Source organism: Epinephelus fuscoguttatus, linkage group LG20, assembly GCF_011397635.1.
Source record: "Epinephelus fuscoguttatus linkage group LG20, E.fuscoguttatus.final_Chr_v1".
In the NCBI taxonomy this organism is placed as follows: Eukaryota; Metazoa; Chordata; class Actinopteri; order Perciformes; family Serranidae; genus Epinephelus; species Epinephelus fuscoguttatus.
Window position 1 is genome coordinate 17183075 of NC_064771.1, and position 24181 is coordinate 17207255.

General features: G+C 38.6%; 1 protein-coding gene across 4 annotated transcripts; it reads right to left on the minus strand.

The window, feature by feature from the left end:
• Window positions 1-23956, minus strand: LOC125880597 (actin-binding LIM protein 1-like). Of its 4 annotated transcripts, XM_049563192.1 has the most exons (17): window positions 23866-23956; window positions 15945-16088; window positions 13207-13390; window positions 12986-13095; window positions 11248-11374; window positions 11004-11097; window positions 10742-10829; window positions 10584-10642; window positions 7614-7691; window positions 6656-6826; window positions 4533-4562; window positions 4291-4414; window positions 4041-4130; window positions 1274-1324; window positions 654-718; window positions 408-453; window positions 1-281 (listed from the first exon to the last, which is right to left on the minus strand). In XM_049563192.1, the coding sequence occupies exons 1-17, from the start codon at window positions 23876-23878 to the stop codon at window positions 250-252; spliced, it is 1506 nt and encodes a 501-aa protein (XP_049419149.1). In that variant the 5' UTR covers window positions 23879-23956; the 3' UTR covers window positions 1-249. The 4 variants fall into 4 exon arrangements, with proteins under 4 accessions (XP_049419149.1, XP_049419152.1, XP_049419151.1 ...); XM_049563195.1 differs by lacking the exon at window positions 6656-6826; XM_049563194.1 differs by lacking the exon at window positions 4041-4130 and having other exon boundaries at window positions 3-281; window positions 1274-1321.
• Window positions 23957-24181: the final 225 nt, after the last annotated feature.

The following is a 24181-nucleotide window of genomic DNA, read 5'->3' on the forward strand; positions in this document are numbered from 1 at the left end:
ATTCGTGCTAATGGATGTTGACCGTCATGGAGCTACGGGGTGAAGCAAACACGTGCAATGGGAAAAATTTGATGGCGGGATTAAACACTTGAAGTTACTGCAAATAAAGTATATTCATAAAATGTGTGGTTAAGAATTTTGAATTGAAACTGAGGTGAATGTATATTTGACAGAACATGCTCATGCAGACAGTGAGTCAAGGTCAGGTCTTTGGAAGTGCAGTAAAGCAAACAGGGAGAAGATTCGAGATCATAGAAAGTTCTTCTCACGTACCTTAAAGTCTGAAAAGCAGGGGAAAAGGAAAAGAAGAAGCAAAACAAATTAATTTCTGGAGAATTGTTTACTGAGTTAATATTATAGTGATGAACGACATCCATGGTAAATAATAAAAATGTCTACTTATGTACCTCTGAATCTGTCGCTGCTGTAATGGTAGAAATCAGCTGACCGTGGCTTCATGAGAAGAAGGAAAACAGAGGAAGCATTAAATCTATTAAAGTGCTGTAAGATGGACAAACCTCGTTTAGTGTGTGAAATATAAACAACCCAGGAAGCTGGCTGGACCTACTGAACTACAGGAATGTCACTGACTAGCTTTACAGAACAATGCTAAAGAGAGAGAGAGAGTACGTTATCAGTGATGTCGCTCTTACCGGATTGAGGCCATTGCGACCGTATCCAGGCAAAGAGGTTGTTTGGGATGTGGAGGAATTTGGATCTATGTGTGAAAGTGAAACAGCAGACAGATTAGCTCACCGTGAGGCGGCTTACAGTCAGACTTGGCTCTGTGCCAACATTAGATCAGACTTACTGAGTAGAATACTTTGCTGGATTTTATTTTTAGCCTTTTGCTAATTGTTCCGTAAAACCGACTTCTTAGTATTGCTCTATTTTTATATTTATAACAAAATCTCAGAAGTATATTTCAGACAATGAGAAGAAATCAGTGTAACAATGTACAAGAATAACAAACATATAATTTTAGAAGCTACAACTGAGGTAGTGATCAGTAGCTTTAAAAATAAGATTTAACTAAAGTGTTAAAATGAACTTAAATATAGAAAATATTAAATATTGAATATAATGAGATTACAGGTGCCACTCCATTAGTGCTTTTAAAAGCAGATAAAACATGACATACACACAGCTATATAATAGCTGTAATACCAAATAACAAAATAAATAATAACAATAAAATTCAGTGGTTAAAATATTGCTCATGATTATTGTTTGTTTGGTGGTTTGAAAGGTTAAAAAAAAGCTCATATTGTACCTTGTTGTTTATAAATTGGAGGCCTCCTGTACATGTTGAAGCCTTCGTCTGCTGATAGAAAGAAAGCAGCATCAGCAAATAATTCATTTCTAAATATCACACAGCAGAATCGAAATAGCATAATGTTATATACTGTTAGTAAAACTTACTGTAGTGTCTAATTTTTCCATTTTTATGCTTAGAAATATAATTTATACGGAGTAACTTTTTTTTTGGTTTAGAGGACAGAATCATTCAATTTTCCCTGAAAAAAAAAAACGAGAGCTGTATAAAAGAACATTTATACTAAGGCAGTAATTATTATATGAGGGGACACATCCCTCTTCAGTATTTATATATGTCGACAAAAATTCACCGCAACAAAAAACGTTGCTATGCTACAACAGGCAACCTTGCACCGCCATCCGAAGTTAGCAGATCATTGGCAAACATGATCATAATCGCCAATAAACTAAACAAATTACTATTGTTATCACTACTGTTTTAACACTTTGGTGTACTGCAGTTCTGCATGTGGTTTGTCGAAATGGTGTTGCCGTATCCCAACAGAAACTGTTGATTGACTACTATGAGTAGATCAATGTCAAACACTGTACTGTCTCTTTAATTCATTACTTTCAAATGTATTCAACAGTGGAAAACTAAATGTAATATGAGTGTTATTTAGGCTATATCACTGAGCACGGTTACATGCGCACAATAATCAGATAACTGGGAATAATCAGGTAATGGTAATAATCCGATTTGACGCGTTTACGTGCACTTCAATAATCTGATAATCAGAAAAACCTGGTTTACATGATTCAGTCCTTCAGTTGGATTTCTCCCCAAGTACGTGACATAAAACTCAAACTTCCTGTTACAGTAGGTACTCATATCCTTGAAAAACCTCTTACAGTACTGTTTGTTTTTATCATTAACAAATACATGTGAGAGCATTCTAATGTGTAGTTTATCAGTGTGGAGCCAATTTTACATACTTTGGGTAGATTCGGAGTGACAGTACTGCAAAGTGCAATATACAAGTGTATTGTATATAAACTTGTCACACAAAGTGCATAACATATAAGTAAGATAAAATAAAAGTGACAATTTAAACACTGAGAATATAAAAATATATTATTTTATGTAAAATCTTTATCTGAAAGGAAACAAAAGCTGTCAGATTAACGTAGTGGAGCAGAAAGTACAATATTTCCCTCTAAAATGTAGTGGAGTGGGAGTATAAAATAGCAAAACCCGAAAGAAACCAGATTAAAGGGTATACATGCACCGAATAAGCTGACTATTGGGGAAAAAGCTAGATGTGTTTATCTGATTTCTCATAATCAGATAATGGCTTTTATCTGATAAAGCCTATCGGATTATGCTGTTTACATGACCACTTGAATAATCAGGTAACTCCAGAAATCAGATAATGATCGGTTTATTAGTGTGCATGTAAACGCGCTCATTGTCAGTTGTTTTAGTTTTTGTCTAGTGTGTTAGCATGTCATAAAAAATTTAATAGTATAGTCTGCCATGGAAAAAGTCATAGTGTGTGCACTTTTCCTCAGTCATATGCTTGCTCCCCCTCAGTCATCAAAACTTAAAGATCCCCTGATCTATGATTTTTGTGTCAAAGCGCTTTAACATGGTCAGTTTAGCTGTTAAGTTTCTAAAAATGTCTCCTGCTCCAAACCTCTCCTTAAGGATTAGGTCACAGGGGTGTACAGTGAGAATAGTCCCTCCCTATTTTGAATAGGTGATAACGGCCCTGATGCATGTAACTTACTCAGAAAATCCCCAAAAGGTTAATCTCGTGTACAATAACTGTAGTGACCTTTACATCACTTATAATTAAAAAAAAGAAAAAAGAAAAACCGGCCAGCCGTTCAGAAAGGTGATGCCATAATGAGTGTGCAGCACATTTACAAAAAGCAAGTGCAGTAAACGTTTTCTAACATACACTTTAATTTCATGCAGTTGTGGAGTTTCAGAAATGATCATAGAAATCATTTTAAGACTCTAACGTGCCAAATCAATGAATATAAAGACTCTAAATAAAATGACTACAATCAAGGCTGTGTGAATTGTTAGTGGGTTGTGAGTGATATTCAGTTCCAACCAAAAAACACATGCCAGCGATTACTGGTCAGAGCTTGTCATATCTCAAACACACACACACACATATACACACGATAAAACAGTCTTTAGAAAACTCACAGGGCTGCTATAAATAGACACGGCTGCTGAGGAATGTGAGGGTGAAGTCGGGAACAGGCACAAGAATATCTACTTATTTAATCAATCAAATCAGTTTTATAAATACCTCCTTTGATCTAGATTTACATGATGGATTATTGTTTTAGTGAAAGATTTTAGGGAGCGGTGGGAAAAGAAGGCAGAAAAACAGGAAAGAAAATGCACGTTCAAAATTAATGGTACAGTGTGTGTGTTTTCTGTATGTCGAACAGACTGCTGTGCTGTCTCCTACAGTAAAATAGGATATGAAAAGAGTCTGAGTGGGCGGCCGACAGTCTCTGATCTTTGACCACTAGATGGCTCAGTGCATCTGACAATAAAGTGAATCACATCTCTGTGCCAACCTCCCTATATAGTCCAACTCTGCACCTTCAGCCTGACCACAGTCCCTGCAGTTTAGACTATAAAGTGATGGGTTTGCTAGTAAATGTAAGTGTTTGATGAGAAATATAAAAGATAACAAAAGCTAAAGGATGGGGAGAGGGGGTGCAGAAAAGGGTGTCCGAAGAGCAGGGATCCTTACCTTTGGCGTGAGGGAGAAAGTGATGAAATAAAGTGGGGGTGGGGCATGTGTCATTGTTGCCAGAGGATAGAGAGGGTGAAAGCATCAATCCTGGTTGTTATTCCAGGATAGAGGTGAAGGTGGGAGTTGTGGAGGTAGAGGAGATAAGGGACGGTGATAAAACAAAGGAAATGTGAGCAGAGGGAGGCTAATATCTTCACAGAGGTGATAAGAAGATTGAGGTAATCTTACTTTCGTGCGCTTTTCTCACCTGGTCGGTGGAAGTGTTGCGGTGATCTGGACAGACTTGGAGTATAGCTGTGACGATTGTACTTTGCATGAAAAGATCCATGGCTTGAAGATTTTGGTATGCACTTTCTTACTTCAAAACTCTCCTGGAAAGAGGACACAAAACCAGTGTGAAATGCAAAACAAATTAAAAGTAATAAGTGTCAATAAGTGTTAAATAATTTTGGCTTTAATGGGGGGTTGGTCATTAAAACACATATTTACCTCGGTGGTTTCAGATATGTTTCCTGGTGACTAAAACAGAACGACAGAAGAAGAAAAATAAATGTATGAACAAAAGAGAAACACAACATACACCAGACATTTCAGGTGAAAACCTTGTATCTCCAAGCTTGTCTAAAATGAAAAAGAAAGCGACCTTATTCTAACCACTACGCATCTTTGAAAATATGTCATAAAAGGAAGACATGTATAATATCAGTTCTTTAATCTTTCAGCTGAATTTGAAAAATCAACAAACTTAGACTTGTGAGGTTTTCACATGAAGACAGACATGGAAAGTAGGAAACAAAAAGGTTTCATTATAAAGGTACCGTTAGTGTTTTGTGTTTTTTTTAAAGTGTAGTGTTTTTTATTGTTCTCAGTAGCCTGGCGCAGATCATTAATTAACGCTCAGTGACACAGTAAATAACAACAAACATTAAAAAACAATACTAAGTATGCAAACATTTTCTGATAGTATTATAAGCTGCTCTCCATAAAAGTCTCAGCCAGATTCTTAGTATACTATAAATGTCCATTTCCAGCAATGTGATAAAAAAGAAAGATCCTGCAAGTCATTATAATGAAAAACTTTCAGAAAATAATGACTTAGTATCTCAGTATAATGACTTAGTATCTCAAAACAATTACTTAGTGTCTCAGAGCAATGCCTTAGTATCTCAAAAACAATTACTTATTATCTTGAAATAATGACTAAGTGTCTCAAAACAATGGCTTAGTACCTCAAAACAATGACTTAATATTTCAAGATAATGACTTAGTACCTTAAAACAGTGACTTAATATCTCAAGATAATGACTTAGTATCTCGAAACAATGGCTTAACATCTCAAAACAATGACATAGTATTTCAAAACAATGACTTACTTTCTCAAAACAATGAGTTGGTATCTCAAAAAATGACATAGTATCTCAAAACAGTGGCTCAGTATCTCAAAATAATGGCTTAGTATCTCAATAAGATGACTTAATAATAATGATAATGACTAAGTATCATGAAACAATGACTTAATATCTCAAAATAATGACTTAGTATCTGGAAATAATGACATAGTATCTCAAAACAATGACTTAGTTTCTCAAAACAATGGCTTAGTTTCTTAAAACAATGACTCAGTATCTCAAAACAATGACTTAATATTTCAAAGCAATGACTCAGTATCTCAAAACAATGACTTAATATTTCAAAGCAATGACTCAGTATCTCAAAACAATGACTTAGTATCTCAATAAGATGACTTAGTATTTTGAAACAATGACTTAGTATTTCAAAACAGTGACTCAGTATCTCAAAATAATGGCTTAGTATCTCGATAAGATGACTTAATAATAATGATAATGACTAAGTATCATGAAACAATGACTTAGTATCTGTAAATAATGACTTAGTACCTCAAAATAATGACTTAATATCTCAAAATAATGACTTAGTATCACAATGACTTAGTTTCTTAAAACAATGACTCAGTATCTCAAAACAATGACTTATTATTTCAAAACAATGACTTAATATTTCAAAGCAATGACTCAATATCTCAAAACAATGACTTAGTATCACATAATGACTTAGTACTTCGTAACAATGACTTAATATCCCAAAATAGTGACTTAGTGTCTCCGAACACTGACTTAGTATCTGGAAATAATGACTATGTATCTCAAAAATAATTATTTCATACTGCAAAATAACATAGTTTCTCAAAATATGGACTTATTATTGTTTCTTATTATTTTGAGATACTTAATTATTTTTGAACTACTAAGTTATTATTTTGAAAAAGTTTCCCATAATAATGACTTGTAATTGGTGGAAATGGGCTTTTATAATATCCTGTATATCAGCCAAGATCTGGACTTAGCCTAAATATTGTAAGTGTTTTGTTAAGTTAGAAAAGTTATAACCCAGAAACACACTTAAAAAACAGATATGATCATTTTTCGCAATATATGTCTTTGCATTTTGTGACAAACACAGTCAAATTTCAGAACAATGAAACAAAGCTTTACTTGGTTTGACTCATAAATCAAACCAAGAAAAAGATAACACTGAAACAATGACACACAAACATGTTACCAGATACAACTCGGAGCACTGAATGGAGTTACCTCTGCAGGGCTTTGCCTGTTCTGTCTGTTGCCCTTGTTGTCCAAAGTAGAGGAGTTGCCGTTCACAGACTTATAAGATATCATATCAGGATGCTCTATATCATATATAGCCTTGACTCTGGGAATGGCTGCTAAGTCTCGGTAATCAATGATCTCGTTATCTACTTTTGCCTGGGACCAGAACGGGGAGGGGGGGGGGGGGGGGGTGAAGGACACAGAGGTTGAGAGATAGAAGGAGCAGACAGCATGGGTTACGTCAGGTGAGAGGTCAAAGGTTGCTCATTACATGACGTCAGGGAGGAATGAAACTTTAATCCCGCACCACCACAATGCTTTGACTTTGGCACATGAAGGAAGGTTAACGTTATAATCTGTGGCCTATTTCAGATTCACTACGTAAATTATTTCTCAAGTATAAAACAGGTTAATAGTTTATGGCTCATAGTTTGAGGTGTTTTAATGGGATTAAAGTTTCTTTATTCCACACAATGAACCAACAACCTATGGGTCATAATAGACTGGACGGAGGAAACAAAAGGACACCGAAAGCACCAAGTTGTTTTTAGAATCATACTCAATCTGAATTGCAGATGAATTCAAATTGATGAAGCAAATAAATCTAAATTCCTGTTCAATATGTGGCTGACTTGAAAACAATTTGAAGGCTCTTCATCATTCAACCACAATTGAAATCGTGTTTTGCTCTCACAAGAAAAAACTAGTTCCGATCAGTCAAGGTAAAGTTGAAAAAAATATATTTACAGATTGATTTTAAGGTCTTTTTTCCACATTGGCTATTGTCCTAAAGGTTTGCCATCATTTATAAAAAGACACATCTTGCAAGAGAGACACTTTGTCCATGCGACTCCCCTGTATGAATAAAGGATAAATGAAATGTAAATCAAGCCACGGTGAATTGTGCACCATGGAAGGCGGTGATGTCGTCACCAGGACTTACACAGATGGTTCGACCAGGACTGCCTGGAGTGCACGAGCCTGGCCTGGAGCAGGAGCTTTCAGATGACGATCTGGTGGGCTACAGGGAAGAAAAAACAGCTGGGTTAGTCTGACATCACTTCCTGCTCAAGCTCAGGTTTTGATAGACGGCTTCCATTGTCATATCAGGTCTAGTTTCCCTGTCTCTCATGTGGGTAAAAGCAAACACGAGGTATCATAATGCAGCGGTGTGCAGTGTAGGCCTGGCATCATGCAGTTTGTGCGATGTCACGTCCTTTATTTCAGCCAGACTTTTGTTTTGCATAGCACTAACACACGTTGGTGTATAGTACTAAAAGTTGTGCAGGTACAAGTACATGGCAGTGGCAGTATATAACACAGCCAAGCATGCAAGGTCAACACCAAAATTACATTCCTAAGTTGTTTTTCAAATGTTATACACAGGGGCGGAGCCAGACATTGTACATTCAAGGCTCAGCCCAAACCAAGGTAGAGCCTACATCCTGTTTTGTATGTGAAGCCCCTTCTAAAAACCCACTAACACCCGCTAACATCCAGCTTTCGTATGTAATGGAAAGGCAGCAATTGACATTCACACCTGGGTCAAATGTCTCTGCAGTAGTCACGGGTATTCATTGGCCCTGGCTCTGGTCAGCAGTGATGGGAATCCAACACCCAGGTGAATGTGCTAATTTTAGCCCCTTTTACTGGTGAGATGCAATGACGCCCCACCACAAAATACCATTCATCTCCGCCCAAGCAGCGCTCAAACGTCGTTCCAAATGAGCCTATGCCACATCTAAGTCGAGACTGATTAGGTAAGAGATACACTGCTCAAAAAAAAGGGAACACATCACATCTTGATGAACGAATTATTCAAGTTGAAATCTCTACTGATGTACATTGTATAATTTGTTGAGAAGAAAATGACGTAACAATGGAAACCAAAATCATCATGACATTTATCACGACACCCTCATAATGTTACTCAGTAGTGCGTATGGTCCCAGCGTGCCTGTATACACTCCTGAGAAGACCTGCCAATTCTGATGTTCTCTGGCAAATGCCAATCAAGCTGCACAATGCTGGACGGTGAGCACAGGTCCTACTAGATGACGTCGGGCCCTCATGCCATCCTCGTGGAGTCTGTTTCTGACAGTGTAGTCAGAAACATGCACACCAGTAGCCTGCTGGAGGTCATTTTGTAGGGCTCTGGCAGTGCTCCTCCTGTTCCTCCTCACACAAAGGAGTAAACACCGGTCCTGCTGTTGGATTGATGCCCTTCTACGGCCCTGTCCAGCTTACCTCATGTAATGGTTAGTCTTCTGGTATCTCCTCCATGCTCGTGAGACTGCGCTAAGCGACAAAGCAAACCTTCTTGTTACTGCACATATGGATGGGGCATCGTGGAGGAGCTGGACTACCGCTGCAACCTGACTGAGCTGCAGGTACCACCTCATACTACTACCAGTAGTGACAAGGACACTACTGGGGGTTGTCTTACTTTTGCCTCTCCATTGCATCTGTTGTCACTTTCATTTGCACCAAAGCAGCTGAAACTGATTCACAATTACTTGTGTTTCCTCAGCGGACAGATTGATATCCCTGAAGATTAACTGACCTGGTGTTATGCTGTGACCATTAAGTGTTCCCTTTTTTTTTTTTTGAGCAATGTATACTATAAAAAAAGGGAACCACCACTATCACGTTCTCTTCTTCATCTTCTGTGGAATTTTATGGCGGCTAACATTCCTATGCATTGCACTACTGCCACCTATTGGACTTTATCAGTTTTGCAGTGCAATCATAACATTTTCATTGTCCTCCATGCTGCTTTCTACTGTTGACTACTCTGTTTTCCAGCCTGTTCATGATGTCAAACATGACACATTTGGTGGAAAAAGGGGTACGATTGTTGTCCAACTGTTTTCATCATTCTGAACCCAATACAACAAAATGTTAAGGATGACTCATTTCCACTTCTGCCTCTAAAAAGAGGCAAAAATGGTCACTTTTTTTTAAAGCTACATATCATAGGTAGGTAAGAAATTGGCATAAGCAACATTACTGATCTTGAAACCTTTTTCGTTTGACTTTGCTGGAGTTCATAGAATGAATGTTCAGCTGACAAATCTGCTATATTCAAATCCCTGACAAAATAATCTCATCACCCAAACGATTCCAAGTAATTGTGGTCTTCAATACTCTGAATTTAATTAATATCAATTACATTAGATGTCTTTAGGAAACAGCATAGTACGATAAACAACATGGACATGCATTATTACCTGAATGAGACAAAGGTAAAAGATTCAGGACTTTTGAGAAAATATTTTGGGCTAAGGCCCCCTAAGCCACCCCTTCACTCCGCCCCTGTTTTTTGAATAAAATGTAATTACTGCACATACTATATGCTGTACAGGTGCTCCACAAATTAAAATCTCATCTTTATAATTCTTGGATGGAAACATTTAACTAAAAAAAGAAGCTTATTCTGTGTATCAAAAATGTCTTCTTTTTGCTTCCTTGAATTAGCGCACAAGCTCTAACTGGCCAGCCTGGTGGGCAAAGTGTTGCATGTGAAACAAGCAGAGTGCAGTTAATCTCAGGGTGTGAGATTACAGCCTGCTCACACTAGAAACCCATCAGTGCAAACGGCGAGCCCGCTCACAATATTAACCTTCAGTTCATGTGGGGGGAAATAGAAAGCAAGAGAAGGTGTTTTTGGTCTGCCGACCTGGGAAGGAAGAGAATGCGTAAGGACAGCGACTCACACAGATATCACACTCACATCCTCATTAAATAGCATCCTCATTTAATATCCAGCTGGATATTTACAGGTATTATAAGAAGTTATGTAGATATGATATTGTGTAATGTCATGCCTTGAGTTGTAAGCTGCCTCGTAGACACATTAAATTGCATGTGACATATAGAAATAAAGTTACATGTTAAGTTAAAGAGGTATTACCATGTAACCGTCCTCAGTTCTGTTGCTGTCTCTGCAGTCTGGGTGCCAAACTGTTGATCCTGTAATAGCAAAAAAAATCACAGCATGTCATTCCACTCCATGTATTCATCCAAGGCTAAATACATATCATCACCATGAATGCACTCTCTCACACTGACCTTGCAGATACATTTCTTCACCTTCTGTGAACATTTTGTAACATCGGCTGCACCTTGCACAGCTGGGGTGATAATGTTTCTCCCCTGCCTACAGCAGACAATGAGAAATGCAAAAGCATCAGACTTCGGCCAAGTTACCAAGAACAAAACTGAACATATAATACTTCAGGCCAGGGATTCTCAATCTTTTTGAATGTGGGGACCTGCTTCAAAAAATCTCCTCAAAACAAGTTTTAAAATGTAAAATACTCTTCATTCTCACCTCTAGGACTTTTCCGGTTATAAACTTCTGACATGCTTCACACTGCACCCCAAACTGAATCTGGTAGTCCCTCTCACAGTACGGAACGCCATCCCTGAAAGATAAGACTTTTGATATTAAAAACTTTTCTGTGTATTAGTTATGATGAGTGCTGGCATAATTTCTAATTCTAAACTTTATTCTTAGGAAATGTAGACTCAGATGAGGGAAGGTAAGGAAAGAATTATGAGAGAATTGTATTTACTTGCTGATATATTCTCCGCTCAGCACCTTCCTGCAGGCTTTACACTTGAAGCAGCCGAGGTGCCACTGGCCACCCAGCGCCAACAGAGCCTGGCCGTTCTTGATGTCTCTGCCACAGCCAGAGCAGTCTGTAGACACACACACAAATTGCCATTATTTTTTTGTTCATGTTCTTTAATTCATATTACACTAAAAGTGTTGGGCCCAGTTGATCCTGTGATCCTCAACCTTCCTAATTGTTTCTGGATATACTGTGGATGGATTACTGAACAAGCCTACCAGGGGCCTAAATTGTCAGTGATCCCCTGGCTTCCACCTGCAAAATGTCATTCAAAGAGACATGTGTCGACCAGGGATAAAGGGATGCAAAATGACTACAAAGGGACAAAAAGCAACCACAGAGTATCTCAAATTGACAACAAAGAGACTCAAAATGAATGCAAAAAGATGCAAAACAACTACAAGAGACCAAAACAATAACAAACTGACACAAAACAACTACAAAGAGACTCAAATGGACTACAAATGGATGCAAAATGACTACAATAAGGGCATAACAATCACAGAGACTCCAAATGACTTCAAAGGAATGCAAAATGACCACAAATGGACACAAAGCAACTACAAAGAGTCTCAAAATGACTTCAAAGGGATGCAAAATGACTACAAAAGGGCATAACAATCACAGAGACTCCAAATAACTTCAAAGGGATGCAAAAATGGCAACAAAGGGACACAAGGAAACTACAAAGAGTCTCAAAATGACTAAAAATGGATGCAACATGACTAAAAAGGGATGCAAAATGACTACAAAAAAAAGGGCATAACAATCACAAAGAGATTTAAAATGACTGCGAAGAGATGATAAATAACTACAAAAAGACCAAAACATTTATAAACCGATACAAAACAACTACAAAGAGACTAAATGTGTCTACAAAGGGATGCTAAGCAATTACAAAGAGACTCAAATGGACTACAAAGGGATGCAAAATGACTACAAATAGAGCATAACAATCACACAGAGATTCCAAATGACTTAAAGGGGATGCAAAATGACCACAAAGCAACTTCAAAGAGTCTCAAAATGACTACAAATGGATGCAGAATGACTAAAATGGGATGCAAAATGACTATGTGACTATGAAAAGGGGCATGACAGTCACAAAGAGACTCAAAATGACTACAAAGAGATGACAAATAACAACAAAAAGAGACTAAACATCTATTAAATCTGTGCCTTGCTCCCCTTCTACATGTCTGTGCCCAGGGGGCCATTGTCTCATAATCTGCCCATGAGATAAACATGTAAAAATGAATTATCTGAGTTGCAGTTTCCTGTAGATTTTTAAAACAGGGACCTTTCTGTACAGTCCTAAAGAGATACCTCTTAATCCACAGGCTTTCGTAATCTATTCATCTTTATCTTATCTATTAATGTCAGGTGGATAAGATAAAGTTAAGATAGAGAGTTTAGTTCTATTGTATCTATTAGTCTGCACTGAGTCCCTGACCTGGCAGGATCCCAGGAGGATGATGGGATTTTTAAGGTAATGTCAACTCAGCGTTGCGACCACAGCTGGACAATGTTCATTGCATAATCCCCTGTCTGATTATATCTGCATGGGATCAAAGTCTTGGAACTATTTATAAGCTGAGTTAATAAATACTTTTGATGTCAACACTGGATCAAATGTCCTGGCTCACTAAGAGAATAAATCATACAAGAATGCACGTACTACTGGAACAGCGGATGTTGTTAGGAGTAGGAGACATGGGTCGGATACAGCGCTGACAGAGGCAGTCCTTTCCACTGAAGGTGACACAATCCCCAGCAGGAAAGGGCTGTCTGAGAAACAGAGACAGACAGATGTAAACCATGCAGTTTTTTTTTCTTTAAAAAAAAAACAGTTACTATGCCTCCAAAATCTTTATTTATCTATTTCTTTTTCACAGTTACTTGCAAATGGTGCACACAAAGCAGGCTGGGTGGTAGGTCTTCCCCAAGACTGTGACCACCTCTCCCTCCACAAATTCCCCACAGTTGTTACAGAGTGTGCCGTGAAGCCTCTGGAAGTCCAGTGGGCAGAGGTAGTCGCCGTTCTTCATGAAGAAGCCGCTCTGAGCCAGGTCACAGCCGCACACTGCAAACAGACAAGCAGTCATACAGGGGGAGATATGTGACAACAGAAAACATTTAAGCTACAACAATCAGTATTTTTTAATCATATCAGGATCATCTCCTTTTCAAATACAACAGTGTATTTGAAAAATTTCAGTCTGGTTTTCACAAGCTGCATAGCACAGAAACTGCACTCCTTTGAGTAACATATGACGATTGATGGCTACAGACTAAAACAGTGGGCTGGTATTACTGGAACTGCTCTGGACTGGTTTTCTTCATATATAACCAACAGAAAACTTTTTGTCACCATTGGGGAATATTCCTCAAAAACTGCTCAGTCAAAACATGGAATACCACCACAAGGATCACTTTTGGGACCTCTTCTGTTCACCCTGTACATGCTACCCCTGGGACAGATTATATATCATCACATCATTTCTTTCCATAGCTATGCAGATGATACACAGCTCTACCTGTACGTTAAACCCCCTGACACCAGTAAATTTATCTTGACATAAAAAGCTGGATGTCCCAAAAGTTCTTAATATTCAACTCTGAAAAGACAAAAGTTCTCATCATTGGCCCTGAACATATCTCATTTCTCCCACTGAAAACCTCCTGAATGATGAACACTGAAGGAATTTAACCGAGAGATGTTTCAGCTGGTTGCAACCTGCAATCTTCACCACTAGATGCCACTAAATCTCCCTAAGTCTTACGAACTGGACCTTTAATGCAGCTTTAACGAGACAAACACATGACAATTTACTTCGCTCACTTGAACACGTCCATTCCGCAACAAATTATTTTTAAGATAAGATAAACTTTATTGTCCCAAATGGTAAATTTGTTTTGGGCAAAACAAGGTATCAAAATGCTCTCATCTCTTTGTTACCTTATATTTGTACTGACTAAACTTTTGAGCCTATGATAGCGAGAGGTCGTTTTAAAATGTAACCTTTTGATTTTTTTTATTTGTCTATAATGTGTACAGGTCTGCTTATATTGCTTTTTGTCTTATTTATTTTTATTTTCATTGTGTGGTCTTATTATTGTGTAAAGAGGTTTGGGACAAAATACTTGTAACCTCTTAAATTATGTATTTACTCTTTATACATTTATCTATTTTTGTATTTTGGGTCAGTAACTTAATTTTAAAGTTTAAATTATCAACTTTTTTTCAGGCTGTTGTCATTGTAGTATAAGCCAACAACAACATATACGTAATCCATCAAAGACATGAGGTAAATGCTATTTATGCTGTCTGATCTCATGATCCTGTCATGGTTTCTGAGGTGTTTATGTGTTTGACAGGTTAATGACAGCAAGGCAGTGTTCGGAGTCATCTGATACCACACAACCTGCTTCCGACTCTGACCCTATGAACCTGCCACTACATAACACATAGAGATGCCAAGGACACATTTATGCTGCTCTATTCCTGTCTGGCTTAGACTTACAACGTACATGGTTTTATTTAAAAAAGACTATTTTTAAGCCTGTGAAAAACATACACGGACATGTGTTTACTTTGTTCTAATCCCAGAGATTGATTAATGGAAATGACATACAGATAACTTTAGTGATTAATGTTTATCTTCTGATGTTCATAAATAGATAAAGTGAGTAATTTGTCCTAATTATAGGCTACTAATATACTATTCTTATCAATAGGGCAATTGTTTTTCACTTTTTTTGTACCATAAAGGTTCATTTATTTAGATAAAATTTGATAAAGGCTTATTTTAATTCACATTTATTCGCAGTGAATCACTTTGAGGCAAATTCTAATTGAGTAAAGCCCACAGAGTCCGTCGATCCCCACGTCTTCCTACTGTTAAAATACTGCAGGCATCTCTGCTCTGAAAGTCCCCTTTGTTCCCTCTGCGCTGTAAACACCATCACAATGCGATGAAAGGGCAACAACACGAGAAGCTTGTCGCTTTCAATTAGTGTGGACAATGGCCTGCTGAGGAAATATGTTTTCCACGAAGCAAACTCACTGTGAATGACTGTCTGACAGGTTCTCACAACAGCCCATTGTAGATGCAGAAAATTGGGTAATAAATTGAATTTGATGGTGCCAGCAGGCTGACTAATAAATCTCTGGCAAATTCTGCTCAATTTAAAAGGTACCTACTGAAATAAGATGTTTTAATGCAACATAAAGACTCAAATGTTAATTGTGTTACTACTTACATGTAAAATTGTTGATACATGTTTTAATTTTGAAGAGTTCCAGAGTTTAAATTCTAAATTTAAAATCAATCCCCACCACAGTACTCTAATCTGAATGAAATGCGCAATTAGGCCTCTGATTACATTTATGTGAAAGAGTAATCTTATTTTTACTGAGTAATTTGGAGCAAAAGTCATGAATTCAGTCATGATAGGTATTGGAAGCAGCTTCCCATTCATCTCCACTGCACATGAGGAATTCTGCTCTTTGGATTCTCAAGTTTCTGTAATGTCCAAATTTAGACATTTATAGCCTACTATTGAGCTTATGAGACTATTCTGACTGCGGTGTGACTACAGGATAGTCCAGAAGTGTGTATATTGATGGTACTCACCTTTGCAGGTAAAGCACTTTACGTGGAAGTGGCTGCTCTGGACTCGCAGCACCTCTCCTTTGCACGGCTCCCCACACCTCAAGCACTGGATGACCCGCTTCCCCACTGGAGAACACGGGTGGCAGCCACCCTGAGCATGTGGCACTACAGGAGACAGAGAAATAAATCAATCAGCTCAGTCTTGACAAATTCATTGTCATGTTTGAATATCAGCTTGTCATACAAAATGTCACTTTACGTAGCCTGAAAATGCCAAGTCTTGGTCTTTAAAACATTTTTTTTGCCTCTTTCTTTAAACAAACAGAGACTCTCAGTTTACTAGGCTTTAATGAAACAAGATTTATGTAACTTTGCAAGTAGGCCTAGTATCTACAGCCTCACGTTTGCATCCAGAAAGCACTATCGACAAACATATCCGCCTGTTGTTGATGTTTTATCATGCAAGGAAAATTAAAAAGTTCTGGTAGATTTAGCAAAGCGGCTTGGTGCAGTAATGTGGGAAGAGTAGAATCTGCAGTCATGCTAGCAGCTCTGTGAAGCTGTATGCTATGGATGCACATAGACATAGCAGTGCTTTTAGCTAATGCTAAATGCTAGCATCAGCATGCTAGCATGCTCACACTGACAATGCTAACATCGCACTGTTAAGCAGCTATAATGTTAGCTGTGCTGAACATGGTAAACATTACTTAACACACTGAACTTGGCTAAATGGTAACAGGTAACTTTAGTATTTTTAACGTGGATCCTATTTCGCCATGTTTTTGTGTCCAAGTGATTAAAGGGAGCAACAGTTTTTGAAACTGATCCAGTACTGAATGACAGGGTTTCAGCGGGCAGCGGCAAAACACGTTGTGATATAACGTCATATGGGGCAGTTATGCACTGTCAATGTATGTGCATTAAAAGTGCTTGTTTTTGCCACTGACAGGCTCAGATCGTTATTATGAGAGTCTCACATAATTATGGATCTATACATGCTTAAATAACAGTTTCTTTAAATGAAGACTGGTGGGTTTGGCAATAACGATTTTGAGGCTGCCTCTGGTTAAACAAAAAGGACCCAATCTTCAACAGAAAGGCTGACCTCTGTGGGGATCCTTTCCATAATGTTGTCAGACACTTGAAATAACAATCCTAGCCTGTCAGTGCCAAAATAAGCTCTTTTGAAGGTAAACTGACACTCAGTAAAAACATTTCACAAATTATTGTTCCAATTGAGTGCCCCAGGGAAGACGTTTTTCTGTATGCTAAAGCTCCTTGGCATACACGCTGGTTCACTCATCAAAAAGCCTACATGATTTTTCCACTGGGTTTTGGAGTATTGTAGAAAATAAACTCTGTGGCAAAGAGACATTTTGTTCAGCAAAAGAATCTTGACAAATAAACACCCCTTTCATGATTATTGAAGCCTAATTTCAATCACCAGATGTAAAAAGCTAATGTTAGGCTATAAAGTCCTGTTTCCACCAAGCAGTACAGTACAGCTCAGTTTGGTTCGGTACACATTTTTTTTTTCTGTTTCCACTGTGAAAAGTTGTGGATGGTACTAATTTTGTATGTTTTGGAACCATTTTGTATCGTACCCATTTTTGGTCCCCTCTCTGTTGGGGTACCTAGCACACAGATCTGGTACTAAAAGGTGGAGCTGTGAACACTGCAGTCTGTCGATTGGTCAATAGCAGATGGTCACTCTGCTCAGGGCTGAGCTGTGGCTGGTTTAAAGCCTCATGTAACCACTGCTCATACCGTAGAGAGTTTTATACATTGGTAAACTGTAACTATAAAGTGAAAGGATGTTTTGCTGCTGTAGACTGAAAAAAAAAAAAAAAACTTAATTCACTGGGCAATTGGCGGCAACTTGTGGGCAGTTCCATTGGTACCATCCACAAATTCTCACAGTGGAATCAGAACTGAACTGAACCGTACTGGAATGCTTGCTGGAAACGGGACTTAAATGAACTTCACCATGGTCACATGAAGCTGTTGTCACCACCATAACAAGACTGTAAAGCTAGGCTGACCAAACGTCCTCTTTTGCCCAGACATGTCCACTTTTCACATCCCATCTGGGGCGTTCAGGGTTTTTTTTATAAACTAATGATAGTGTCCGGTTTTCCGTGTGTTTGTGCATGTGTGTTAGAGTGCTGCATGGGCCGCATATTTCTGTCCAAACCCGAACCGAGCCCAATATTATTTAATGACCAAAGCACTGAGTTTGTGTCACACAGTTGTTACGGTTACAGGTTATTTAACAGGCCGGGCGTGCTCCCGCTCCCGTGTTTGAGACAGGAGCGGGAGGCGGGAGGTCCGACGCTTCCAGTGAGGGGAGAGGGAGAAAGAAAACAAAATAAGATAAAATAGGAAAAACCTGTCTCCCTCTTTTATTTTCAGCGTTTAATCAAGGCGGAGGCGGGTGGCTGGAGGTCCGAGACTTCCAGAGAGGAGAGAGGTAGAAACAAACAGCCAATGTGTGTCTGTGTGTGTTATGTTCAGGTGTTGTCACGTAAATAACAGTGCCCAAGCAATAAACAGGACAGACAATAGGATTTTATTTATTTTTACACTACATTTTCACTGAAAGCTGACCGAATCCAACCTGAGCCCAAATACAATTTATAGCTACATTTTTGACCAAACCCAGCCCGACCTGTCGGGTACCGTCGGCGTGTTGATGTTCTGTAGACTTATTTAGCCACTTGTTAGCAGCCTCCTCTTTTTAGACACATAGAAGCTTCTAGTTTCACAAGTGGGGTATTTACTGACGTATTTTTTGTCGTAGAACAAAATATGAAAATCTCTTAAGCTGGTGTTAACCGCAGACTTTATTTCAGGCATCTAACCAAAAATAACCAAAAAAAAAGGAAACCTTGAGTGTTAATATGTGAACTCATTTCCAGGTTTTTGTACTCATTCCTTGGGCACTCTATTAGTCACTTAGACAGAAAAACATAGAGAAATACAGAAGTTGCCCTTTAATGTGTGTAAGCATGCTAACATTTGCTACAGTAACAATACTTTTTTATAGGCTACATTTAAAATTAGCATTGTTGGATGAAGCCAGAGACCCATGATTTTCACTGGCAACAACAGCTTCTGTAATCACTGTGCATTTGTTAAACAAAAAAAACTTGAAACTCTGTTCATCAGAAATAAACACACAGTATACTAGGCTAATTTCATTAGTTCTGCAGGTATTTGGTCACAAAGTACACATTTTCCTATACTCAAATTAGGTTTTATCCTTTCCTGCCTGAGCAGCTCATTGCAATACAATAGTCCCTCAGAAATGTCCCGTCAGTGCTTACATAACCGAACGTAACGTACAGACACGCTCTGCCTTGGCACAGAGACACACATACACACACAAAGACAGACAAGTTCACAAAGAAGCCACTATTTATCCTATTAGATTGCACAACAACTTCAGTAAAAATATTCCACGTGAAGTGTCACCGCTTGGGTGTCAAACCTAGTCTCATACTGTAACAAGAAGCTCCTTCCTTCTGCTTCTGTCTCCTTGATGTTTATAAGGCAGCAGAAGCAGTGGATGCCTGTACAATCTAATCACAGCCTACTTGAGAGGTCTTGAATGTGATTAGCAGAGGAGAGAGGGGAAAGAATGTGGCACGTTGAGAGCGCTGTGTCTCCCAGTGTGTGGACACGCAGCATACAAATAGATAAACGCACACACTAGCTCCAGTTTTCCTTTTTTCCATATCCAGTTTTGCCACAGAGGCAGTCAAAACAAATCAATTTATTAACTAGACAACAGCTACACTGGATGGTCTACTGTACCTCAGTTAATCTCAGCCACACAAGCATGAATGAGTTGTGTCTAAACTTATTTGACCCAAACACAAAGATTTCCTCACACGGCTGGAAAGGGAAATATTTCCTAAGCCGTTTCCCAACTCAGCCTCGTGAATACGAAGAAAATTGAGTCAAGCACCATCGGTATGTGGCCCCAAGTCTGCCCCCTCAACAGGAGAGATTTGTCACTATGGTAACAAGCATGAAGTAACAAGCTAGATTAAGAGAGCGTGCTCACTGTAAATGATTGTACAGCTGTGAAGACAAACCAGTGAGCACATAATGCAGTGCTGTGATGATTATTAACTTTCACTATAGGCCAGCTGCTGTGATGCAGACAGTATTAGTGATGATAGTGATTAGACAGAGACTAGTAATCCATAACATCCTGGAGCAGTCTACTTAAAGGTCCAGTGTGTAGGGTTTATGGGGGATATATTGGCAGAAATGGAATATAATATAATAAGTATGTTTTCTTTAGTGTATAATCACCTGAAAATATGAATTCTTTTTGTTGTCTTTACCTTAGAAAGAGTTGTTTCTATCTACACAGGTAGCAGGTCACAAATTAGCTTACCTTGACATTCTTACCCTAGCCCTAATCAATCTTAATTCTCCCGCTTAAACCTAACCAATCCAACAAACGAAGGCAACAAGTACTAGCCAATCAGAGGGAGAGTAGGTCAGGTCATGCCTTCGCTATCCTAGGAATCATAAATTTGTGATCAGGTCCTTGTCTACAGTCCACCATGTCAACCCGGTCTCATTTAAAAGTCATAGAACGAGCACTTGGGCAGTGACTTGCAGCAGCAGACACTGACGAAAAAAGCTGTCCTTTATTGTCGGCATGACGTGTGGCCAGTTGACGTTATAGTTTAACGGCACTCGATGGCAAAAGTCTGAGTAGGTTGGGTGTGAGGAATGGTGGATGTGTTTTTGTAACCTAAACCTAAGCACGTGCCTTAGTTGTTGGAAGAAAAAAAAAAAAAGTCAATTGGTGGTGTTGTACTGACGTAGTACCTTTATTTTGAAAGAGACAGTATGTAAACAGTACATTTCCTGTGAAAATGGAAGTGTATTTTGAAAGAAAACAATGCATGTAACAGGCAGAATTTGACCCTGCGTCCCAGAACGTCAACAACCAACACACCAAGGGGACCTGTCACGTCGTATCTGGACGTGAAAGGTCCATGACCAAACGTCAATATGTGATGGGGTCGGTGTTTAGAATGTGTTGGCCATGTTGCACTGCCATGTTTCTACAGTGGCCAAGAACGGACGAATCAACCACTGGCTCTAGATAGGGCCGTTTTCATGTTCTCACATTGGCCACCATAGTTAGCAGCCCCTCTGTGAGATTTTTTCAACATAAAACTGCTTTATTCAGTGTTTTACTGGTATTTTGGAGAGGAAGAGACCTTTGTGATAATTCAGCTCCTGGTAAAAAACAATGACCACTGAAGGAATTCTAACCGGAAGAAGTTTCAGCTGGGTGCAATCTGCAATCCTCACCACTACATGCCACTAAATCCCCAATAATCGTACACACTCTCTCCTGAGACCCTGTGTTCTCATATGAGGACATCACATTTTGGGTTTACCGGACCTTACACTTCATTCTACTTAACTTAGACCTGTTGTCCTTGTTCGTGGACACTTTTTTGTGCCATCTAGTGGTAGTAAGAGCACAATACAATAATTCATATAAAAACAAGATGGCAGCCATCTCTGCCAAGTCAGTCTGCAGCCGATCCCGACACAAAAGTAAACAAGATCCAAAACCTGATCGCATTGTGTGGTTGAAACTTGTTTATTTTACTGTTGTCCAGTTTGAGGACATTGGGACTTTATTGTTGTCTCGTTTGAGGACACTGAGACTTGAATAACGTTGACAATGTTAAGGTTTCTATACTTCTCGGGTTCTATTGATCCCAGAGAGCTAGGAGAAATTAAAAAAGCTTACCAAACAAAAGTTAGGGTCTCAGGAGGTTAAGTCTAATAAGTAAGACAAGGAACAACTTTAGCCTTAGCAGACTTATGATGATGATGATGATGATGATGATGATGATGGTGATGATGATGATTTTTGCCAGCAACAAACAATACAAATTTTACTGTGACTTTCCATTGACACAAAAACGTGATTTCGGTCACCCTGAAAGACGAGGGCTTTGATTACAGCAACATTTTGAGATCATTCCTGCCAATGGAAGATCAGTAAGAGAACTTTGTGTGATAGTAGTTGTATAAAATCTGATCTAAAACATTTTGTGAAAGTAAGGATCATCTCTGCCAAACAAAACCCTAGTGGGAATATAACCCTTAGCCATGGCACTCCAACAATGACTGACAACACAGCCAAACTGGCCTTTGTCCTAGAGCGCCTCAGATATTTGTTAATGAAGGAGCTGTGATGACAAAATAAACCATCACAGAATTACTCTTACTGATTAGAAATCTTTGACACTTTTGTTTTGTTGTAAGTTGACTGATCTCCAAGAACAGGCTGTACTACATTGTACTGTGTGTATACAACAACACAGTATGTGTGTCGTATTATCCTGTAGCCTATATGTATATATAGTATATCCTATAAGTATATCCCTTGTATATACTTTTATTTATTGCTCACGTGTGGGGCCTCCACATGGACATATTTTAAGAGTTCAGAGTGTCTTGCGCTCTTTCTTGATCTCTCCCAGAATGTAAAGCTGATAGGGTGTCAAGTATTAGCAAATGGTAGATTTAGAAAGACAGCAAATGGAGGGAAACCTGAGACAGACAGCTAATCACACAACAACCCACTGTCTCCGGCTATGAGAATCTGCATCTGTGTGTGTACATGTGTGTGTGTGTATGTGTAAGGAGTGAGGGAGCGTCTATTTTAAGTCTTTTATGTAGATGTTTAAATATACCTCATTCTGATTCTATGTAAAGTACAAAGTAATGTAAACTATGTTTTATAAACTGTATGAGCCACTTAAGCAATGGACTATAATTTTCGCCATACAGTGAGATCATATATGTACTTTTTGAATGACATTAGTGTGTATTTGTTGTATAGGCTAAAAGCTTCATTTGCTCATGCTACTGTGTGTGCGTCAATAATCTTTAATAGCCGTCTTTAGGGCTTTCAACAGATTTTTTTGTGACTATTTGTAAAGTCACCGTACAAGAATATCAGTGAAAATGTCAGGGTCTTTTTCTGACACTAAAATAATCCTGCACAGCTTTACACATCCCATTTAGAAAGCACTTCACTTCATGTTAGATATTCTGGAATAGCATCCACAGTGACTTAAGCATGTGTACATGCTTTGATTCAGAATATAAAAATGCTAAATACTAAATTTTGTATTATTAGCGCAACTTCAGGAGTTTCTTGAGGACAGCAAACTACAGTATCAGGATGTTTTTAATCTCAACAGTCACTAATTAAGTGGAAAGAGAATGTTTTTCTACAACTTAACTCCGACTGAGTTCACTGTTGCTGCAAAATACAATAATCAGAGTGAAACACTGCTTCATTCAGAAGTATTACTAAAATCACATGCTGCTCTTGACCTAACATGATGCTTTACGATGAGCCAACAGCTGTGCCTGCACTTTTCCCCACTTGGCAACCACAGTTTTTATCTCCGTATTCAGTTTCCAGGTTTGTGTAATATTTGAGAATCTTAAAAGATCAAAAATACAAAGAGTATACAATAAAATAATGTCATTTTGTTTAAATAATTCACACACCAGAGCGTTTGCAATATCAGCCAAGCCTCACAGATTATGACTAACATTAAAAACACTATACAGTGCACAACACAAGAATATTAACTATACCTGCAGGAACAGTTAAACAATATGACCTTTAAAACAAATACCACCTCAAATGGAAAGTCAAAAAACAAACAGGTAATGAGACCTGACAAATATGGTACACTCAGCTCTAAGTTGTGTAAGTGTCTAAAAACATAAAGCACAAGCTGGCACATGTCCTTTCTTTCTTCTTCTATCACACACACACACACACACACACACACACATTAAAACACAAACACACACACACACACACACACACACACACACACACACACACACACTCAAAAGTGTCTACCTTTCTCTTTCATGGCTGTTGGTTTCTGCTCGGCTGTGGGAGCGCTCAGTGCAGCGGATCAGAGTGAGGAGAGGAACTAACTGGACTGCTGGTCCAAGAGAAAGGGGGTGGTCCAAACACAGAGGGCAGGAGTGTGTGTAAGTGTGTGTGTGCTCAGAGAGGACAGCAGTAGGAGTGCCATTAGGCACTCTTGTGCCTCTCAACCATGACCTCAACCGTGCTGAGCAAGAGAATATCTGAATCCCAGACATTTAATGCTGACAGAGCTGTGTATTATTATTACATATTCGTGTATCCATGGTAAAATCACACTTTT